Source organism: Anomaloglossus baeobatrachus, chromosome 6 (assembly GCF_048569485.1).
Source record: "Anomaloglossus baeobatrachus isolate aAnoBae1 chromosome 6, aAnoBae1.hap1, whole genome shotgun sequence".
NCBI classification, from domain to species: Eukaryota; Metazoa; Chordata; class Amphibia; order Anura; family Aromobatidae; genus Anomaloglossus; species Anomaloglossus baeobatrachus.
In genome coordinates this window covers 214,792,800-214,814,781 of record NC_134358.1, presented here as the reverse complement: position 1 = coordinate 214,814,781, position 21,982 = coordinate 214,792,800, and the positions used below count along the sequence as shown (strand labels likewise).

The 21,982-nt window shown below is 41.3% G+C and overlaps 1 protein-coding gene across 1 annotated transcript in view; it reads left to right on the top strand.

The window, feature by feature from the left end:
* Positions 1-21,982, top strand: part of CARMIL1 (capping protein regulator and myosin 1 linker 1) — a 362,146-nt gene that overhangs the window by 306,952 nt on the left and 33,212 nt on the right. Inside the window, exons 29-31 of the mRNA XM_075316069.1 lie at positions 12,302-12,368; positions 12,535-12,731; positions 18,036-18,145. Coding sequence (XP_075172184.1) covers positions 12,302-12,368; positions 12,535-12,731; positions 18,036-18,145 — 374 coding nt within the window. The remainder of the gene's footprint in view (positions 1-12,301; positions 12,369-12,534; positions 12,732-18,035; positions 18,146-21,982) is intronic.

Sequence of the window (21,982 nt, the reverse complement as noted above, 5' to 3'; positions counted from 1 at the left end):
TTTGTGCTTGGTTGACAACATTTAGATATTTCTACATTGATTTTGACATTACAATATCTAGCATAGATAGTTAATGGGATAAAGCTTACATTTTAAAGAGTTATTTTCATCTGTCTTTTATGGCTGAGAAAGAAATAATCCATCCAGGATCCAACCATTTTGAGGTGGAGCTACGGGAATAGATGAGAACAGCTGAGCTACACGATTTCCCTAACACCTGTAGATATGCCGATCAGCTGTTGTTGGTGCCGGCGGTGGCATCAGGTGGCCAAAAATGCTCAGTTCCAGAGCTGCTCCGTCTTATTTTCTGACAGTGACCGCGGCCGGGTACTGCCCATTCGACTCCTATTCAAATCAATAGGAGGCAGATGTGTAGTACCCAACCGTGGCCACTATCAGAAGACTGAGCAAATCTGGAATTGAGCTTTTTCGGCCACCTGTTATTGCTGGCGGCATGTCAGACCCTGGCCGATCAGACACTGATGACCGATGACCTATCCTAAGGAAAGGTCATCGGTGTTTAAGTAGTGTACAACCTCCTTAAGACTAATAAAGGAATTTTACTACATTCCCCTTTTGTTTTGTATTATCAAAGTGCATAACCAAGAGAAAATTGTAATCTGATAAATTGTAAATCTCAGAGAATTGGCAAAGGTAGAGTTGTAAATGGAAAATGTTTAGATTCAGTAAGATCAGCTTAAAAAGGATATTTTCCAATTATGATACTAGTTACTGTATGGATGTATGAATTGACTCTTACACTTTGCTTTTTTCTATGAAATATTCGTACATGTTCGATTGTCCATGTTCGATTGCTCATTTCATAGCAGGCAAGCACTTTGGCTCAAGGATTTACTTTTAAACATTTACATTCCATTCAAAATGTGCAGCGTTTCTTTTGTATCTTTGTTAAATATAAAAGATAAAAAGATTTCATGTCACATTAGTAATCTTTGCAGTGGTTTTCGCTGTAAGATGTTGGTTGTGTAAACAATATATATAATTTTGCTTTAAAATCATAATTTACTTCTGGTATTATACGTATGGTATCGTAATGTGTTTGTTTAAAGATTTAACCTTCAAATGTTTGTGTGACCTTTCTTACTTACCTATGTAATGATGTGTAAGTCCATTTAGACACTTACCGTCTTCTATTTCCATTGCCGTTCCGGTGCCATGTGATCACTCGTCTTCTTTGCTGGCTCACACAAAGACCCTTGTGTAAGGGGTGTGCTACTTCCATCAATGTAAGCATATAGCGCCTCAGAGCAAGGCACCATTAACTTACATTGAGAGAGTGACTTCTGGTTCATACAAACACCACCTGTGGGAGATAGTTTCTGTTCAAAGATCACATGGACCAGAAGAGGGCCAGAGCAGCGCTGGAATCCATAGAAGACTGTGATTAGTAAGTGCTTTAATGGATTTACACATCATTACATACATAAATAGGAGGGATTACAAAATCAAACTTTAGATGAGACCTCTTTGCAAATATTTAAAGGGGTTGTCCCTATTGATGGGTGAACCCGAACTGTAAACGTTCGGGCTCCGTATCGAATACATAGTGTTTGTGCACACGTTCCCAAAAACGAGCTTTCCTGGGAAGCTTGAGTTACAGTTCGGCTCCAGGGGCTATAAAAACAAGCACGTTATTAAAAAAAAAAATAAAAAAAAATTATAACTATACTTACAGGTCTCGCAACGTGTCCTGCAGACTCTGTCTCCTGGCCGCTTCTGCTTCCACATCCGATCATTAACTTCTGGGGATAGTCACTGCACTACTGCCACTCGGCAGTCTTTGGCTGTTTTCGGCCTTGTTCGCAGTGACGTCAGGGTTCACCCGAGTCCATGGCTCGGTTACTCGATTGAACTTTGACTGTCACTGTGCGAGTCTCACTTTAGTATCTACTGACAGGAGCGGGTCGGCTGCTTGTATTTCCATGCAACTGAGGCGCTCCTGTCAGGAGAATGTGCGCCGTGTGGTGTGATGCAATGCAAAATTCGCACGAGTCATACGCAAGTGGAATCATACCCTCAGTGTCAGCCTGCGTCACACTCTGTAGAGACACTTGTCTGTACAGAGTGATGAAGCAGAGCTGACATTGCTCTCTCTGCTTCTAGCTGTGTAGAGATACTTGTCTATACAGTGCGATGAAGCAGAGCTGACATTGCTCTACCTGTGCACTACGTCAGACTAAGAATTTTTTTATAATAAAGATACAGCCTCTAAATATTTTTTTTTTCTTACTGTTTACTAGAAATTTAGGGTGGCCATGTCTAATTTGGTGAGGCACCTTGAATTTTGGGCTTAGTACCAGCTGAGGATACAAAGCTGGTATTAACCCCTTTATTTCCCAGCCTGCCACCGCCATCAGGGCCACTGGACAAGCCTGGTAAAGCAGCTGTAGGCTGCGGTTTTTATCGTGGGGGGCCCAGAATGCTTGGGCCTTACCACGCTGAAAAGCCCAGCCTCCAGCTGCCTGGTTTTACCTGACTGACGATCAAAATACGGCAAGAGCCCACACACATTTTTTTTTAATATTTTTTTTTTTTTAAATTAAAAAAAAATAATGGGTTTCCTGTATTTTGATTGCTAGCCAAGGTAAAGCCAGGTAGATGGGGATGGAAGCCCATAGCCATCCGCTTTATCTGCGCTGAGAATCAAAAATACTGTGGAGCGCTACATCATTTTTTAAAATTATTTATTTTTACACTACTATGTGTGAGGGACCCAACAGCCAATCACAGACTCTGTCACTCAGAATGGACGTCTGTGATTGGCTGCTGGAGTAACCTTGAATCTGCTCATACATTCTAGATGCTAGAATGTATGGGCTGGTTTCAGATTACTCTGGCATTCAGTCACAGACGCTCACTCTGTGACAGCGGCGTCTGATTGTCTGTTATTTTAACAGTAAAATAAAACAACACAGAGAAACAAAAATATTTTATTAGAAATAACAGAAGACATTTAGGGCTCCATGTTTATTACCCCCAAAAAATCTCTGATGTAGTCCAAAGGTGGGCAAGCATCTTCAGCTCTGCTAAATCTGTGTGAGAAGACAAACACAGGTCTGCTCACAGTCACAGCTGAGAGCTGTCAGAGACTTCACCTGAGTGCATAGCTGAGGCCAGTCAGCTATTCCCCCGGGTAACCACCACTGACTACAGGACCTTCCATGACATCATAGCCATGTGACGAAGTAATACAACATTCACACCAGACTGGTCACATTGCTATGACGTCATGGAAGGTCCTGTGGTCAGTGGTGGTTACCCAGGGGCACAGCAATGATCGGACCCAGAAGCAGAAGCAGCCGGGAGACCGAGTCTGCTGGACGCATCACGAGACCTGTAAGTACAATGACAATGTTTATTATCTTTATTCTTTGTTTGACAGCCCCACCCCCCCAACCCCATCACATAACTGTAAAGTCCAAGTTCGTCCTGCACACGAACTTTACAAAATGTTCGTTCGAGGCTCCAGATCCCGAACATCGGAGGGTTCGCCCATCACTAGTTCTCGTGTCTAAATCCATATGTCTGCAGGCTTATGAATCCTCATATTGCATACACTGTGAGGATTTGCAAGTTTCAGAACCACACCCCTCTAGCTGATATGCATGTTTTAGCTAAAGGGGAGCCACCTCGCTCAGTCATATGAATATGCCTGGCTACATTTCAACTAGAGGGGCGTAACCTCACTCAGTGCAAGTGTACTGAGTGAGGCTGCACCCCTCCAGGTGGATTGTGGCTGGATGTATGCATATCACATACTCGCGGCCATGTGACAGCGATTCCCAGCTCTGAAATCGGGGACTTACGGCTTTAGACCGGACAACCTCTTTAACTAGCCTCTTAGCTATTTTATTACCAGGTCAATTTCCAACTTTGATGTGGTCATAGATATCGCTTAGAAAATGGTTCAGGAGAAAAAAAGAAAAGGTAACAGAATCGGTTGTCAGAAGAAACTCGCTAATTGATTCACTGTTAACTTCTTCTGCAGTCTGATTGTGATTAATAAAGGCTATAGAAGCCAAAAAGTATGGTACATTTTTAGTGAGGTCTATAGCAAAAATACATTTTTAAGCTAAAAATTCATGTATTAACCTATTACTAATATATGACTAGTACATCACATGCTGGCTCCCTGACTTTGATGCAGGCTTGCACACCAAGCCGCCATCTTTCTAGGAAGATAATGGCTGAATGATTCAGTCTCTAACAACTGTTATCCTGTTAAATGCTGCTGTCAATCTCTGACAACAGCATTTAATGTTCAGGGGACATGCAGGGGACATGCCATTCTATGGGCCCCATCGATGTGCCCGAGACGTGATCTTGGGTAGGCAATGGTTTTCTATGACAGCCGGGGGTCTGCTGAAGACCCCAGTGCTTCTCATGACAGTTATCCTGTGAAAGCCAGTGCTTAGCTCTTTATAGCACAAGCGATAAGATGGTTGCAGGTTCAATTACCCTAAGGGGACTATCAAATACAGTGAAAAGCAAAAAGAAAAAAAGTTTTATAAATATGAAAAAAAATATAAAAGTTCATTTCACCTTCCTTTTCCGTCATTAAAAATGAAAAAAGAAAAATAATGTAACCCCTTCCCAACATTTAATGTACCTGTACATCCTATATTGTGGTGCGTTCCCGCAAATGGACGTGTCTGTACGTCCTGGTAGAGGAGCTGTGCACGCACGATCGATGCCAGGAGCTCAGCTTAAGGCCGTAGTCACACTTGCGAGTGCCTCACGCATATCTTGCACGAGTCTCGCATCACATCACCCGGCACAGGAAGTGCATCCAACATCGAATCGTGGCAAAGGAAGTGAATTTGCGACCCGGAAGCAGTGTGCCGCCATGAAACTGAGCCTCAGTGAGTATGACACGCTCGCTTCATTCTTGTTTTTATTTATTTTTCTTTTATTTATTTATTTTTAATTTTTCGAACGCCGCATCCGGATCAAGCACCCGTAATCCCGGGCCCGGGTCTGGCACCTGGACATCTTTGAAACCGCGCGGATCCGAACTTATACAGTCTGGGTCCGCTCAGCCCTAGTAGTAGGGCATTCCTCAGTGTGACTGCTCTAACTGTAAAGAATCCTTTCCAATTTATTTTTCGGAATCACTGTTCTTTGTTCCATAATGAATGCCTCTTAGTCGTTAGTATGATCTTTAGAAGGAATAAGTCACGTGCCAGTCCTTTGTATTGAGCACATGTATTTATACTTACAAATGAGATCTCCTCTGAGACGTCGGTTTTATTTTTTTGTAAGCTGATCAAGCCCAACTATTCCGACTTCTCATCATATCGGAAGCCTTCTATTCCTTGTAATAATTTAGTTGCCTGCCTCAGCATGTACAAATGGGCTACATGTATTTCTCACAACAAATAGCTTTGTGGATTATGAATAATTTAGCAATAGAAAATGTATAACTGGTGGAGAAAGGCTGAACTTGATGAGCCTAGAGCAGATGAAATAAGTAGTGCACACGGCACCAATTTTCTAAGTAAATATATTTCTAAGGGTACGTGCTCATGATGAGTTTTTATTATGTTTTTGCTTTTCAGTTCAAGCAAAGTGGATGGGATTTAGGCTGGAGTCACACTTGCGAGTCTCACATCGCATCACCTGCCACGGCCGCACACTCTCCGGACAGAAGCATCTCAGCTGCATAGAGATACATGCAACTGACCCGCTCCTGTCAGGAGAGTGTGCAGCCATGCCGGGTGATACGATGTGAGACTTGCGCAAGGCACTCGCAAGTGTGACTCCGGTCTTATAGAAATCGCATGCCCACTGTGCTTCTTTTTCATGCTGCATAAACTGACCTGTGGTAGGTTGTGTTTTCCAATCCGCAGCATGTTGATTTCTCTTGCGTATACGCGGAATTTCTTCATAGACTTGCATTAGATGCAGAAAATCCACCGGTGAGAAAACACATGTGTTTTGGGTGCATTTCCTTTACGTAAACTCATTAAAAACGCATGTAATCCACACCTACGAATATAAATACCAGAGAGTTTCAAAAACTAAGCAACATTATTTAAAGCATGATGCCCTAAACAGAGACAAAAATACAGCCTCAAAAATGCGATAACTAATGTTAAAAAAAAAAAATAAAAATAAAAAAAGCACATTTGCAAACAATAAATGCACGTAAACTAAAGTCCAGAAATTCTGCAGTGGCAAAAACTCAACAAATACGGATAGTGGAAACCTAGCCTAAAGATGCTATTGACTTGAATTTCTCACCAAATGTCTGTGACAACCCATCCAATCCTCACAGATAAAAAAAAAAAAAAATCAAACCATAGATGTTGATAAATTAGGCTCTGTGTGATTAATGAGAAATGAGACAGGAAAAAGTATTCAACACATGAAGAAAGACTTGTAAAAAGACGTGGACATTCATAACACCAATTGAAATCTATCAGTAATTAGAAAGCAATCCTGCCACTTAGTTGAAACAGCTGATATTCCTTTTCAGTGATGGCCTATAAAAAGGTGTCTGATTATCAAGGTACCACACAAGAAACATCATAAACCTCTCATGATGGGTAAAACCTGCGAGCTGGTTGAAGACCTTCTTAACCTTATTGTTGCAAAACATACTGATGGCATTGGTTAGAGTAAAAAAATCTAAACCAATGAGCACTCTTGGGGCCATAATCTGGAAGTGGAAAGAACAAAATTTCACCATAAACCGGCCACAACCAGGTGCAAGATATCTGAGGAGGAGTGAAAAGAATTTTCAGAAGAGTTGTCCAAGAGCCAAGCATCACCTGTGATGAGCTACAGAAACACCTGGAATAAGCAGGTACAATTGTTTAGAAGGAAAAAAAAAATTTAATGAACTCAACGTTCATGACCTGTATGCACCCTCACTACGCAAGAACACACAACCAAGGAAACTCCCAGTTGGTTTCAGGGAGAGATAATAAAGCTACTAGACTGGCCCAGCCAATCAACTGACCTAAGCCCAATATAAACTTTATAGAAGAAGTTAAAGCTCAGATTTAATAGGAGTCAATGGAACCTTCAGGATTTGAAGAGTGTATGGAATTTGGTGACTTTTTCAATACTTATTTCACCTGCCTATGTCTTTTCTCAACCCTTTAAAACTAAAAATAAAAAAACATTACATCATAATTGTGTATGTACCCCAATAGAGTGCTAAATTAATACAATTTATATAAAAGCTTCATGCTGCCACATCATTGTAAAAAAAAAAAGCGGCTGAACAGCAGAGAAGAAAAACAAAACAACATAAATAGCTGGTCATTAAGGCTTTTTTAGACTTGGTCACATATGAGTTAATGTACATTTATAATCTAAAATGCAAGGAGAACATTTAGTTAGAACAGTAAAGTGTGATTAGTCACAGAACAGAATGTGCAGGGTATGTAGTGTAACATTTAGAATAATTGCATCTTCTTTTGTAGATAATCTTCATGTCGGATTTTCGCTATAAATTGGTCTCGGCTTTAGCACCAAAGTTACATCATTTGTTCAAAGAAAAAAATTGTAAATGCAAAGCATTAAAAGTGTAATTATAGGATTGCACAGAGGTACATCAAAAAGGTCACAAACTCTGAATGTTGTAATTATTTGTGATACTGAGACATTTTTAGCAATGATGTGCATTTATTGCTTAAACTGTTAATTATATATCAGTAATACATTAAGGCCACCTGCCCTATATTATGTACAGTGCTGGCCAAAAGTATTGGCACCCCTGCAATTCTGTCAGATAATACTCAGTTTCTTCTTGAAAATGATTGCAATCACAAATTCTTTGGTATTATCTTCATTTAATTTGTCTTCAATGAAGAAAAAAAATTGTCATGAAGCCAAATTGGATATAATTCCACACCAAACATAAAAAAGGGGTGGACAAAAGTATCGGCACTGTTTGAAAAATCATGTGATACTTCTCTAATTTGTGTAATTAACAGCACCTGTAATTTACCTGTGGCACCTAACAGGTGTTGGCAATAACTAAATCACACTTGCAGCCAGTTGACATGGATTAAAGTTGACTTAACCTCTGTCCTGTGTCCTTGTGTGTACCACATTGAGCATGGAGAAAAGAAAGAAGACCAAAGAACTGTCTGAGGACTTGAGAATCCAAATTGTGAGGAAGCATGAGCAATCTCAAGGCTACAAGTCCATCTCCAAAGACCTGAAAGTTCCTGTGTCTACGATGCGCAGTGTCATCAAGAAGTTTAAAGCCCATGGCACTGTGGCTAACATCCCTAGATGTGGAAGGAAAAGAAAAATTGAAGAGAGATTTCAACGCAAGATTGTGCGGATGGTGGATAAAGAACCTCGACTAACATCCAAACAAGTTCAAGCTACCCTGCAGTCCGAGGGTACAACAGAGTCAACCCATACTATCCGTCGGCGTCTGAATGAAAAGGGACTGTATGGTAGGATACCCCGGAAGATCCCATTTCTTACCCCGAGACATAAAAAAGCCAGGTTGGAGTTTGCCAAAACTTACCTGAGAAAGCCTAAAACGTTTTGGAAGAATGTTCTCTGGTCAGATGAGACAAAAGTAGAGCTTTTTGGGAAAAGCCATCAACATAGAGTTTACAGGAAACAAAAAGAGGTATTCAAAGAAAAGAACACTGTCCCTACAGTCAAACATGGCGTAGGTTCCATGAGGTTTGGGGTTGCTTTGCTGCCTCTGGCACTGGACTGCTTGACCGTGTGCATGGCATTATGAAGTCTGAAGACTACCAGCAAATTTTGCAGCATAATGTAGGGCCCAGTGTGAGAAAGCTGGGTCTCCCTCAGAGGTCATGGGTCTTCGAGCAGGACAATGACCCAAAACACACTTCAAAAAGCACTAGAAAATGGTTTGAGAGAAAGCACTGGAGACTACTAAAGTGGCCAGCAATGAGTCCAGACCTGAATCCCATTGAACACCTGTGGAGAGATCTCAAAATGGCAGTTTGGAGAAGGCACCCTTCAAATCTCAGGGACCTGGAGCAGTTTGCCAAACAAGAATGGTCTAAAATTCCAGCAGAGCATTGTAAGAAACTCATTGATGGTTACCGGAAGCGGTTGTTCGCAGTTATTTTGGCTAAAGGTTGTGCAACCAAGTATTAGGCTAAGGGTGCCAATACTTTTGTCTGGCCCATTTTTGGAGTTTTGTGTGAAATGATCAATGATTTGATTTTTGTTTCATTCTCTTTTGTGTTTTTTCCTTGCAAGCAAAATAAATGACGATAATACCAAAGAATTTGTGATTGCAATCATTTTCAAGAAGAAACTGAGTATTATCTGACAGAATTGCAGGGGTGCCAATACTTTTGGGAAGCACTGTAAGTTCACCTTGTGCCAACAAAACTGCTCTGACCAGGGGAGCATGTACTTAAGAATGCATCTGAATTCGTACCGTGGTATGTGTACTAATAGGTTAGTAGCAGATCACCTTTAACATCTGATGTCTGACCTTTTATAGGTCAGAAAAAAAAAAATTCCGGCACATCCCACAGATGCTGAATCAGGTTGGCACCAGGTGAATTTTGACACAGTTCCTTGAGCTCAACCATTCCTGAACAGTGTGTCAGGAAGCATAATTCTGCTGAGAGTCCATTACCATAAGAGAATATGGTTGCTATTAGAGATGGGCAAGAACTACCAAGCTCAGGTGTTGGAGTATGGTAGTGCTCGCTTATAACTAGTCGCTATGAAAGTTATCCACTTCAGACAACCCATTCTTAATCCCAATGTTTTCCCCCAATAAAATAAGACCTATACTCCTCTTCGGTGCTAGTACTGTTCCAGTTGTGTCGGCACGGACTCTCCTGGGGATCGCCTGACATTTTTATGTCACGCAATTCCCATGACCAATCAATGCTGGCTTCACTTTCACTTCCTCTAGATGGCAATTATATTTGTAAGTGAGGAGAGTGAAGCATTGCTGTTTAAAATAGCTTGCACCGTTATGTTTGCCTATATTTCCTGTTTTCAATACATCACGTGACTGTCCAATGGTTTCTTAATCGATCTCAAACCTCGACAGGGGTCATTTCTACAAGATAATCAATACTAGTCAAGGTACCTGCCTGTGGTTTTCATGTTATGGTTGGTGTGTAACATTCCTCCCCAAGAAATACAGATTTGTAATAGAGAGTTTTGTTATTGTTGATTCTTGTGTTTTATAAAGAAAATTGTGAAAATGAAAGATATTAACCTTTTCCTATCCAATACAATTTCCTGTTTTGCCCATTGAAAACCTATTATAGGTTATCATCAATTATATTTATTCCAGCATTCGGTAGTGTAAACGGAATCTGCTCAAACCTATTGGCAAAAGACAGTAAAATGCGTATGAAATATTGATGTCCCCTGCCAGGGGACAAAGGAGCTTAACGGATTATTTTGAAAGCCCCCACCCCCTCCCGGGGAGACTCGGGATAGGAAAAAATTAAATATATTCTTAGTAGCCACTTTGGATTGTTTCCAGCCAACTTTCAAGCAAATAAAGGTTTCAGCACATCACAAGCCTTTCTGGAGCAGTCCATCTTTCATCTCTATGGTTTTAAGGCCACGTTGGTATGACCTCCAAGTCTTTGTTTATTAGAAGCAAAAAGTTATGATAAGAGCAGAAATCCTTATAATTCCGTGTTATGCAGATAAACCAAAGCAATTTTATGGACAAACTCTTGTGTTGGAATAGCTAATTTGATAACAAAGTAGTTACACTTTTCATTGGGGAAATATATGCAAGTGTCTGATATATCTTAATAGATTTTTAGATGGGAATGTGTTTAGAAGTAGTCTATAGGTCATATATAGTTTTATATGCCAGTTTAGATCAGTAGTTCACTGGAGGAAGCTGCGCTTCTTAATTTGGTCCATCTTTTGAACTATTTGGGCGCCAAAGTCAGGAAATGTTCTCCACTCATGGGTGGAGTACATTTCTATATAGTTTACTCCACTTTCTCACTTTAATTATAGTGAATTGGTGGGAACATAATAGACCGCGACCCCAATATAAACCCAGTTAACTTGTTGTTAAAGAGTTTATCCAGTACTTTCACACTGATGGCCTATTGTTAGGATAGGTCATCAATGTCTGATCAGCCTGGGTCCGACACCCTTCACCCCCGCAGATCAGGTGTTCTCGGTCCTGGTGGAGGCAGCAGTTGGCCGTAAATGCTCCGTTCCAGAGCTGCCCTGACCTCTGATAGTGGCCGCGGCTGGGTATTGCACATGCACCTCCTATTGATTTGAATGGGTGGTGGATGTGAAGTATCCGGCCCCAACCGCTATCAGTTGACGGGGCAGCTCCAGAACTGAGCATTTCCAACTGGCTGCAGGCACCACCAGCACCGAAAACAGCTGATCGGTGGGGGCACAGAGTGTCTGACCCCGGCCAATTAGACATTGATGACCTATCCTAAGGTCATCAATGTCTGATGAACAAAGTAAAAGTAGTCGTCAACATCTTTTAAGATTTGGAACTGATGTCAAAAATGGCAAGTCTTTTTTTGCTTTTCTTTAGTATAAACAGTTTGGTAGTGATGCAATATATTTCTATCGTGATGATATCTGACATCAAAGTAAATTTGCTTTCTGTTTCCTGACCATTTTGGAAATCTACAAAAATTAAGCGGAAAAGCTGCAATGTCTTCTTTATGTTGTATCTTTGCTGCATGCGATAACAGCATGGACAATCCTAACCTATATACATACATACATGTGTATATACACAAACACATTATACATAATCGTCAACACTGATGAAAGGAAAGCCGGTCTGAATACCTATATTTTATTGTTTCTGGCAGGGAAAGGCTTATGCATTATGTAGTTTGCATGTTTCCCTGTGATCAATCATCCTTCTATGCGCTTGTCATTTTCTATGCATCTTGTCTATAGCGAATAATGGTTAACAAAGTGCTGACATTGTTATTTCTCACAACATGAGAAAATATTATTTAGAGGAAGAATCCATGTCCTTTTCCATTAATCTGCTCCGCAGGAAGACCTTTGTCAGCATGGTGTGACCCATCCTGCATTTCTGTTCTTGAAAGAAAAGGGCTTGTGGTTTACTGTGTATCTGTATTGTCTTTGTCTACTATATGAAAGCATTTCCAGCAGCATGTTACATTAACAGCAAGAGGAACAGTTTTACTACATTAGGCCACAGTAAACCATCCTTCTTTGTTGCTTTTGTTTTATTTCTCAATATTATGTTCTTACTAGAAATCTATATTCTCCACGAAGGCAATGTGTGTGCGCTTACAGTGAACTATTGATGTAATTATTGCAGATGACTCCCAAGTCCAAGAGAAAGAGTATTCACAGCCGAATGCTGCGTCCTGTGTCCAGAGCCTTCGGTGAGTATATTGAACAAGTGTCGGCTTTGCTTTAGGGAGTATTTCAATAACTGATTATGAACAGAACAGAAAATAAACAACATAAAATGTCTTCATATTTTTGTAGCCTATAAAGGTTAAAAAGCTTTTAGACCGTTATCTTATTAACTTTTTTTTTTTTTCCAAGAAATGGAATTTGACCTGGACAAGGCTCTTGAAGATGTCCCAATACACATAGAAGACCCTCCATACCCCTCCTACAAGCAGGACAAGCGATCATCTAGTGTCATAGCAGAGTTGCCATCAGAAGAAGGGAAAAAGCTTGAGCATTTTACTAAACTCCGACCAAAAAGAATGAAAAAACAGCAACCCAGCAAATCCAATGTTAGTATATGACTTTATTCAAGCAAATATAGAACAGCTTCTGAAAGGTGTACCGTATTTTTCGGACTATAGGACACACTTTTTTCCCCCAAATGTTGGGGGAAAGTGGGGAGTATGTCTTATGGTCTGAATATAGGGCTGCAGGGAATGAGGGTTCTGAGGTGGAGCGGGTCATCGGGGGCACGAGCAGGCTGTAGCAGCCTGCCGTGACCACGTGGACCCGCTCATTTAATATGCACGCCCATCATCCCGCCCATCATCTCTCAGCGCTGAAGCCAGCACTGACAGGTGGGCGGGGTGATAGTCGAGGGATAAACAGCCGGCCCGCATGATCACCCCTGGCAACTGCAGCCTGGAGTGATCATGTGCGCCTGTATTCACTGCTCCCCCGCGCCTCATCATCAGTGCGGGGGGCAGTGAATCAGTACACATTACTCACCGTTCCCCTGCAGCATCACAATCTCCTCCTGTCTGTGCCAGTCAGCTGACTTGCGTGGAGACTAGCGGCGCGCACAGCGATGACCTTATCGCTGCGCGCACGTGTCCACACGCAGCCGCCGGCACAGAACGGAGGACATTGCGATGCTACAGGGGAACGGGGACGGCTCCACTCAGCGGCGCTGCCGCTGATATAGACAGTAAGAGGAGCGGTGCTGCAGGGAGTGAGGTAAGGTGAGTATGAACGTTTATTTTTATGTGCCACAGGATGCGGCCATACACCAGGATGATGGGGGTATATTATGAGCAGGATGGGGGTATATTATGAGCAGCATGGGGGGTATATAGTAGGATGGGGTATATTATGAGCAGCATGGGGAGTATATGAGCAGCATGGGGGGTATATGAGCAGCATGGGGAGTATATGAGCAGGATGGGGGAGTATATGAGCAGGCTGGGGAGTATATGAGCAGGACATTACCCCATAACAGTGTCAGCAGCAGATCCTCGTCCCATAACAGTGTGTCATGACCACATTTTTTGCTTAAAATTTTATTTTCCTATTTTCCTCCTCTAAAACAAGGGTGCGTCTTATGGTCCGGTGCGTCTTATAGTCCGAAAAATACAGTAATTCCACAATTACAGCTTAAAGTATAGGTGGGAACTGTTTGACCACTGGGGCTTCATCAATGATGAAAACTGTGGTTATTTGTATGCTTTTCTGTATCTCTTGTAGCTTTCACTAGCCAGTAAACATATAGCTCCTGTTTATGCAGCATTCATGAAATACATCTGGACCCCTGGAATGTGGGATTGAAACTAAACCCTTAACAGAGCTATGGAGTTCTTAGAACTCCAATCGTGATTTTTTTAAAAAAAAATTTAGGCAATGTCTTTTCAGATTGGTACAAAATGTAGTAGACTTCGTGTTTGTGGTAAGTCAATTTGAAAAGACTAGCCTCTGTGGAAAATTAGAACCATTAGAGTCCATTGAACTTCATTTGTGTAATTGCAACATACCATATTTTTCAGACCATAAGATGCACTTTTTTTCCCCCAAATGTTGGGGGAAAGTAGGGGGTGCGTCTTATGGTCTGAATATAGGGCTGCAGCCGGGAATGAGGGTGCTGCGGTGGAGCGGGTCATCGGCGGCACGAGCAGGCTGTAGCAGCACCTGCCGTGACCACGTGGGCCCGCTCATTACATACGCACTCCCATCCTCCCGCCCATCATCTCTCAGCACTGAAGCCAGCACTGACAGGTGGGCGGAATGATGGGTGGGGGGTGCGCATATTAAACAGCCGGCCGTGATCACCCCTGGCAACTACAGCCTGGAGTGATCATGTACGGCTGTATTCACTGCCCCCCGCGCATCATCATCATGATGATGATGCGTGGGGGGGCAGTGAATAAGTACGGTACACTCACCCGTCACAGTTTCCCTGCAGCACCGCGATCTCCTCCTGTCTGCCGGCCAGCTGATCTGTGTAGCGAGCGGTGAGCACAGAGATGACATCATCCCTGTGCACGCTCTCCACACACATCAGCTGGCAGACAGGAGGACATTGCGATGCTGCAGGGGAGCGGCTCCACACAGGTCAGCGCCGGAGGCAGTGAATCAGTACACTCACCCGTCACCGTTCCCCTTCAGCACCGTGATCTCCTCCTGTCTGCCGGCCAGCTGATCTGTGTAGCGAGCGGTGAGCACAGCGATGACATCATCGCTGTGCGCGCCGCTAGTCACGCAGGTCAGCTGACCGGCAGACAGCAGGACGAGCGATGCTGCAGGGAACAGTGACTGCTCCACACAGATCAGCGGCGCTACTGCCGCCACAGACAGGGGGAGGAGCGATACTGCATGGAGCGAGGAAAGGTGAGTATAAATGTTTATTTCTTTGTGTGATACAGGATACATGCCATATAGCAGGATGGGGCCATATAGTAGGATGGATGGGGGTATATAGCAGGATGGATGAGGGTATATAGCAGGATAAGGCCATATAGAAGGATGGCAGTATATAGCAGGATGGGGGTATATAGCAGGATAACTGCATATACCAGGAAGGCAGTATATATCTGGAGGGGAGCATATAGCAGGATGGGGGTATATAGCAAGATGGGGGTATATAGCAGGATGCCAGTATAAAGCAGGATAAGGGCATATACCAGGATGGGGTACATATACAAGTCAGGAGGATCATTACCAGGATGGGGTACCTTAGCAGAGAATTTGGGGATATTACCCCCATAACAGTGTAGGCAGCAGATCCTCGCCCCATAACAGTGTGTCATGACCACATTTTTTGCTTAAAATTTTATTTTCCTATTTTCCTCCTCTAAAACCAGGGTGCATCTTATGGTTCGGTGCGTCTTATAGTCTGAAAAATACGGTACTGTATGGCTCTGTCACAGATCTTTGTTATAGAGAGATTTTTACAAACATCGACTGTCGTGGCATCTGGATTTGTTCAGACTATGGATTCTGACACTCCGCCTGATAACCTCTCTGAGGTCTGTAATCAGCGCAGGCTGACTCAGCAGTTAACCAACAGATTGGAAGTTCTTAGGCTGGCTAGCAAGAGTTAAAAGGGTATTCTCATCTTCAGGATCCTACCCCAATATGTAGTAAGTATAATAATAATAATAATAATAATAATAATAATAATAATAATAATAATAATAACAACAAATACCTCAATTAGAAATGTAGTATACTTCTCTTGATATAGCCATGTCCCTTACCTCATGTGCAGGGCACTGCGGCTTAGGTATCCATGGTTACGACCATATAATATTATAATATTTATTCATTTATATAGCGCTATTAATTCCACAGCGCTTTACATACAATGGCAACACTGTCCCCATTGGGGCTCACAATCTAAGTGCCCTATCAGTATGTCTTTGCAGTGTGGGAGGAAACCGGAGTACCCGGAGGAAACCCATGCAAACACGGGGAGAACATACAAACTCCTTGCAGATGGTATCCTTGGTGGGATTTGAACCCAGGACCCCAGCGCTGCAAGACTGCAGTGCTAACCACTGAGCCACCATGATGTCCGTGAAGAACTAACTAAATGTCACTGAGTGAGCATATCCATAGATATCTAAGCTGCAATGCCCTGACCATGATGTAAGAGACATGGCTATATGAGGAGAACGATACTACATTTCTAATTGGAGGTATTTGCTCATATTATTATTGCACCTACTATATATTAGGATAAGATCTTTGAGATGGGAATACCCCTTTAATCTTTGCTGGGCTGCTTGTGAGTTATATTTTGATCACATGTTGTGTGGGAGGCAATCACATCTGCTCCCCGCCTATATATGCTTGTTGGATACTTCCATTAGTGCCAGTTGTAGTTTATCTTAGCTGGTCTAGTGAGGTGTTGTGATCCAGACTAACTGGTGGTTGTAGTACTTGCTGCTGTGTACGGTAGTGAAGTTAACCCTTGTTGTTTTTTTTGTTGCTACCTTCCTTTTCTTGCATTTCTCTGGAGTCTCTCATTGTTAGTTCCTGTGTGTTTGCAGTGTGTCTATAGTTTTGTTTTTTTTCCCAGTCTGTCTTAATGTGTGTTTCCATCTTTCCTGTCTCTTCCTTCCATGGAAGGAAGGAAGCTCCGTTCTGGTCAGGAGCTTAACCAAATATGGGACTTTGGCATCTCCACCATTAGGGGTAACTCTGAGGTCAGGTATAGCCTAGTGATCCTCAGTGTGAGGAACAGCATATGAGCCCCGGTCTCTCTCACACTCCTACAGTCACATCATGATAATTAAGTTCAAATACCATTTTTCAGACTCATTGCATAAATGCTGCATGATCAGGGCCTCATGTAAATTACTGGGTAGTAAAGTGAAAATATTTTTGAAACAATAAACAATACAGGATCACAGAATGGGATGGTTTAAATTTAATACTAGCAATCTCTACAAGGGTGGTGCTAGTCTGTTTCCTTGAGACTGTTGGATTTAAGGGATTAATGTCGACTCTGCGTGAACACACAATGGGTATGTATGACTAGCAAGGCAACAGTCATTGGAGACTCTAAAGAAACTTTATGAATACATAGTTGAATTCTTTCATAGCGACTATTATAAACATAATGTTGGGGGCCGTTTGGTATGACAGCCTAGTGGACCTGTCCTTGTAATATCCTGATGTGGAAGTTGAAGGAAGAGATGAGGCATTCACCACACCGCCATGAGGAGCTCATCCAATTCAAGTATTAAAATAGTGATTTTAAATTTTTCAACATGTTTCTGTGAATACTTTCATGCATACAGATGTTCCTTCCTTCAGCTTCCACATAGACTCCAGGGGTGCTGCAGTAGTCAAGTCTATGCTCATAAAAGTGGTTTTGGCTCACACAACTACCACAGGTGAGCCTCTCATCTTCCTCCAAGACCTTATATCCCACCTCCAGATAAGATCCCATTTGCGCTCCTGTTGTCTTTCAGCCCACCTTTTCATTTGTAATATTCTGATGATAGATTTGCATTCGACTGTCTTTTAGCATTGCACATTTTCATATTGACTGTGTTTCTGGGCAGAGATTTTGCAAGCTACCTACTTTGCTTGATCCTCATCCAGACTTGCTGATATAAGCAGAACTGCAATTCTGTAGTTGATGGATATGAAGAGAACATGCATACAATCCGGCAATACAGAAGGTGTCAGTTTCACATTTATCTCATGAATATTTATTGTGTATGCTTTCTATAGGCACAAGACATTTGCTAGATGATTGGTTTCCATGTTAGCTGTTAATATATACAGTACATATAGATGCTTTCATACTGCCTGTTTTTTTGCCTGTAGTCTGTGTAGTAAATCTAACATCTTCCTGCTTATTATTCCAGCAATCTGGAGCTGAAGCCGCTTCCGATGGAGATCAGAATGGCTTAATACCTAGAGTAGATGAAGGTGTAGATGAGTTTTTCAGCAAGAAGGTAACAAGGCTTGATTCAAAGTAAGTTTAAGGGTCTATTCACTTTTTAATGATCTTTTTGTTACAAGGTTAGTCTGACAATAACTTGATTTTGAGGTGTCCTGCTTCTAGAATCTCCAGCAATTAGCTTTAAAGATGTTATTCGGTAGTTAGGGGTTTTTTTGAGCCAAGAACTTACAGGCAGTTAAGTAATTGCTAACTACTTGCATATTCTGCCTTGCAGATATCTTTCCAGGCTCAGGCAGTGACTTTCCTTCTTTTGACCTCACATCAACAGAGCTGCTCTTTCTCTACCAGTCTGCTTTTTCAACAGGGTGTCACTGCCGAAGTAATGCTGATTGACAGGTGGCTACTTCGTCCGAGGAAAAATTCAGACATTTGCACTGCCTCATTGAATAATATAAACAACATCTGAATAGCAGTATAGATAGGGAACCAGAAAATGATCACCAGACTAAAGGGTGCTTTACACACTGCGACATCGCTAATGATATATCGTCGGGGTCACGTCGTTGGTGACGCACATCCGGCGCCATTAGCGACATTGCAGCGTGTGACACCAAGGAGCGATGATCAACGATCGCAAAAACGTCAAAAATCGTTGATCGTTGACACATCGCTCCTTTCCTTAATATCGTTGCTGCTCCAGGTATGATGTTGTTCGTCGTTCCTGCGGCACCACACACTGCTATGTGTGACACCTCGGGAACGACGAACATCTCCTTACCTGCGTCCACCGGCAATGAGGAAGGAAGGAGGTGGGCAGCATGTTCGCTACGGCAGCGATCACCAAACGTCGCACGAACAATGGGGGCGGGTGCTATCTGTGCTAAAGTTTTTCTCTAGACTATGGAAGCACTATGTGACCAAGAAGATGAGGGATGGAATGCTGCTTTAACTGACATGGCTTCCACGATCACCTGCCCAACCTAATTGAGATGGTTTGAGATTAATTGGACAATACTGTAGAATGATTGCAAAGTGTATAGCATCTCCAACAACTCCTTCTTCAAGACTACTAGAAAGCAATTCTAGGGGACTACCTTATGAAACTTCTTTTAGAGCATATCAAAGGTATAAAGCTGTCAGAGTAAAAGGCGGGTACTTGGAGATATCGAAGGTTTAACACACATACTGGTTTATGTCACACAATTCTTTACTCCTCGTTTCCATATGTGTTCCTTTATAGTTTTGCTGTCTTCAGTCTTAAGCCCGCTTTACACGTTGCAATTAGTTGTACAATCGCATTTGCGATGTGACACGCCCCGGTTGCATATGCAATCTTTAGAGATCGCACGTAGGGCGTTTAATTTGGTGTCAGACGTGCGTTCGTATTATGTGTTAAGTTGTACAATTTTGTGTTCGTTTCGTGTGATCATGTGTTCAGTGACGTAATTTTTTTTTTTTTCTCAAATATATGCAAATGTGATCGCAAGTATACTCCCTTATTTCTCTCCAAGCATACATGTCGTTAACGCATTTACGTCATTTAATTGATTAATTATCCACACCAGACAGAATTCCGCTAACTTTGTGTCTATAAAAGCCTCTCAATTAAGGTTTTTTTGTTGGTAACCCCATTCGTGACATCGCATGTGCGTTTATAAATGCTTTTTCCTGAAAGTTTGTCCCTGGTGTTTCAGTGAAATATCTAAGGTATGTAACATTTTTAAATTAACAATGTAATTTGTTTTGGTTTTTTTTAAAAAAAAATAAAATTAAAAATAAAAAATTAAAAATGACCAGTTTGATGCCAAAAATGTTACAATTTGACAAAAGTCATACTCATTTTGCTCATTTTGAAACCAAGATACATCATATTAGAAAAACCTTCTGAAGTATAATGTAACATTTTAAAACTTGAAGTATGAGCAATCATGATGGTTACTTTTCATATTTGAAAAAAAATAAATAAAAAAAGTTCCATCTTATTATTAAAATAAAAAAATTTAAAAAAAAAACTTCAATAACCAGAAAGCAGGACAAGCAGGATGTATGCCCTTGACAAAATTCCAAAGTAGAATTCTGTTGCGCACGAGGACAATCAATATCAAATCACACATACATACAGGCTGCAACTAAATGAGATTGAGTTAAACTATTTATAGAGAGATCATTTCAAAACGCATGTGTACACAATTTCAACCAATTATACGATGGGCGTATCAGCGCCACAAGATACGACACAACCACTTCACAGTATGACGTCCTGATTATGGGAGGAAACCATCGTATGAGGGATGTCACACGCTGCAATTGAGTAGATTCGATCAACAAAACGTTCAATTCTAGACAAAGATACGATGTGTTTGCGATCACCGTTTTTGCGTTCAATCTTGATCGCACGTAGGTGTCACACGCAAATACGTCACGAACAATGCCGGATGTGCGTCACTTACAACTTGACCCCAACGACGGATTGTAAGATATATTGTGTAAAGCGGGCTTAAATATACAATGTGCACTGCATGAACAGATGTGCCCAAATTTTTAACCAGTATTGCCATCTGTGTGTATTTTTGGTTTTTGTCCTTTTTGACTTCAGTGGAGTTTTTTTTTTCCATATAAACAGTACAGTATTGATGTTCCGATCACAATTATACAGTGTAAGTTTCCCAATTACTTATTACTTATTTTAACTTGTAAGGAAAAGTCTGTTATTAACAGCATAAAATCAGAGCCACAATTTCTAACCTTCAATCTAGTAATAAAGCTTGGATTCTGCTTGTGATTGACAGTAATGGTTTATATCTATTTGGACTTGTAAGTTTTACCAGCATTCTCATTACAGAAACTTTAATTTACAGTTTGGCCTTGCTTTTATTGTTTAGAGATATTTTACATTTAATAATGTAAAGATTCCTATAATCTGTGTCTATGCTATGAATTTTCCCTTTCCATTTTAATTAAGCATTGATTTAAACTAATAACATTTACGGCTTTTTATGTCTACGGAAATGGTTTCTGCATCTCACATGAGCAGAGTACAACATATCTTGCTTTTTTCTGAGAAACATTCATAATTTAGCAAAGTAAAATGACAGCTTTAGAAATTAAAAGGGCAAAACACTTAATTGATACTTCAATATGGGCTTAGAGCATACTGTGAAATCCTTTTGAAATGCTTCTCTTCACACTGTTTAAGCAGCCAGCAAGTGCATATTGGACACAATGGAAAATGCACTTCTCAGTGAATGCTAAAAGTGTTTTTCGGACTATGTTGCCTAGTGACATACAAATGATTGGAAAATCCAGCTTCAGAATAAATGTTTCATAATTAACCAGAAACATCTTTTTTTGTGTTAGATATTTGGCATTTCATAGTTTTATTTTGTATTCTATATATAATACATAAGAACACACATACACACACACACACACACACACACACACACACACGAAAGTATGTATTTATTTAATACATTGCCAGTTTTGCAAGTTTTCACACCTACAAAGAATGGCGAGGTCTGTACTTTTTATTGGCGGTTCACTTCAACTGGACAGACAGGCTCAAGATAATCCAGAAAATCACAGTCTGGTTTTGAAATAATTAGCATTTTACTGTATGAAATAATTATTTGATACAATAGAAAAATCAACTTAATATTTGGTATAGAAACCTTTTGTTTGCAATTACAGAGGTCAGACTTTTAATGTATTTTTTGACCAAGTTTGCACAAACTGCAGCAGGGAGGGATTTTGGCTCCTCCATACAGATCTTCTCCAGATCTTTCAGGTTTCGGGACTGTCACTAGGCAACATTGAGTTTCAGCTCCCTCCAAAGATTTTCTATTGGGCTCAGGTCTGGTGACTGGCTAAGCCACTCCAGGACCTTGAAATGCTGCTTGTGGAGTCACT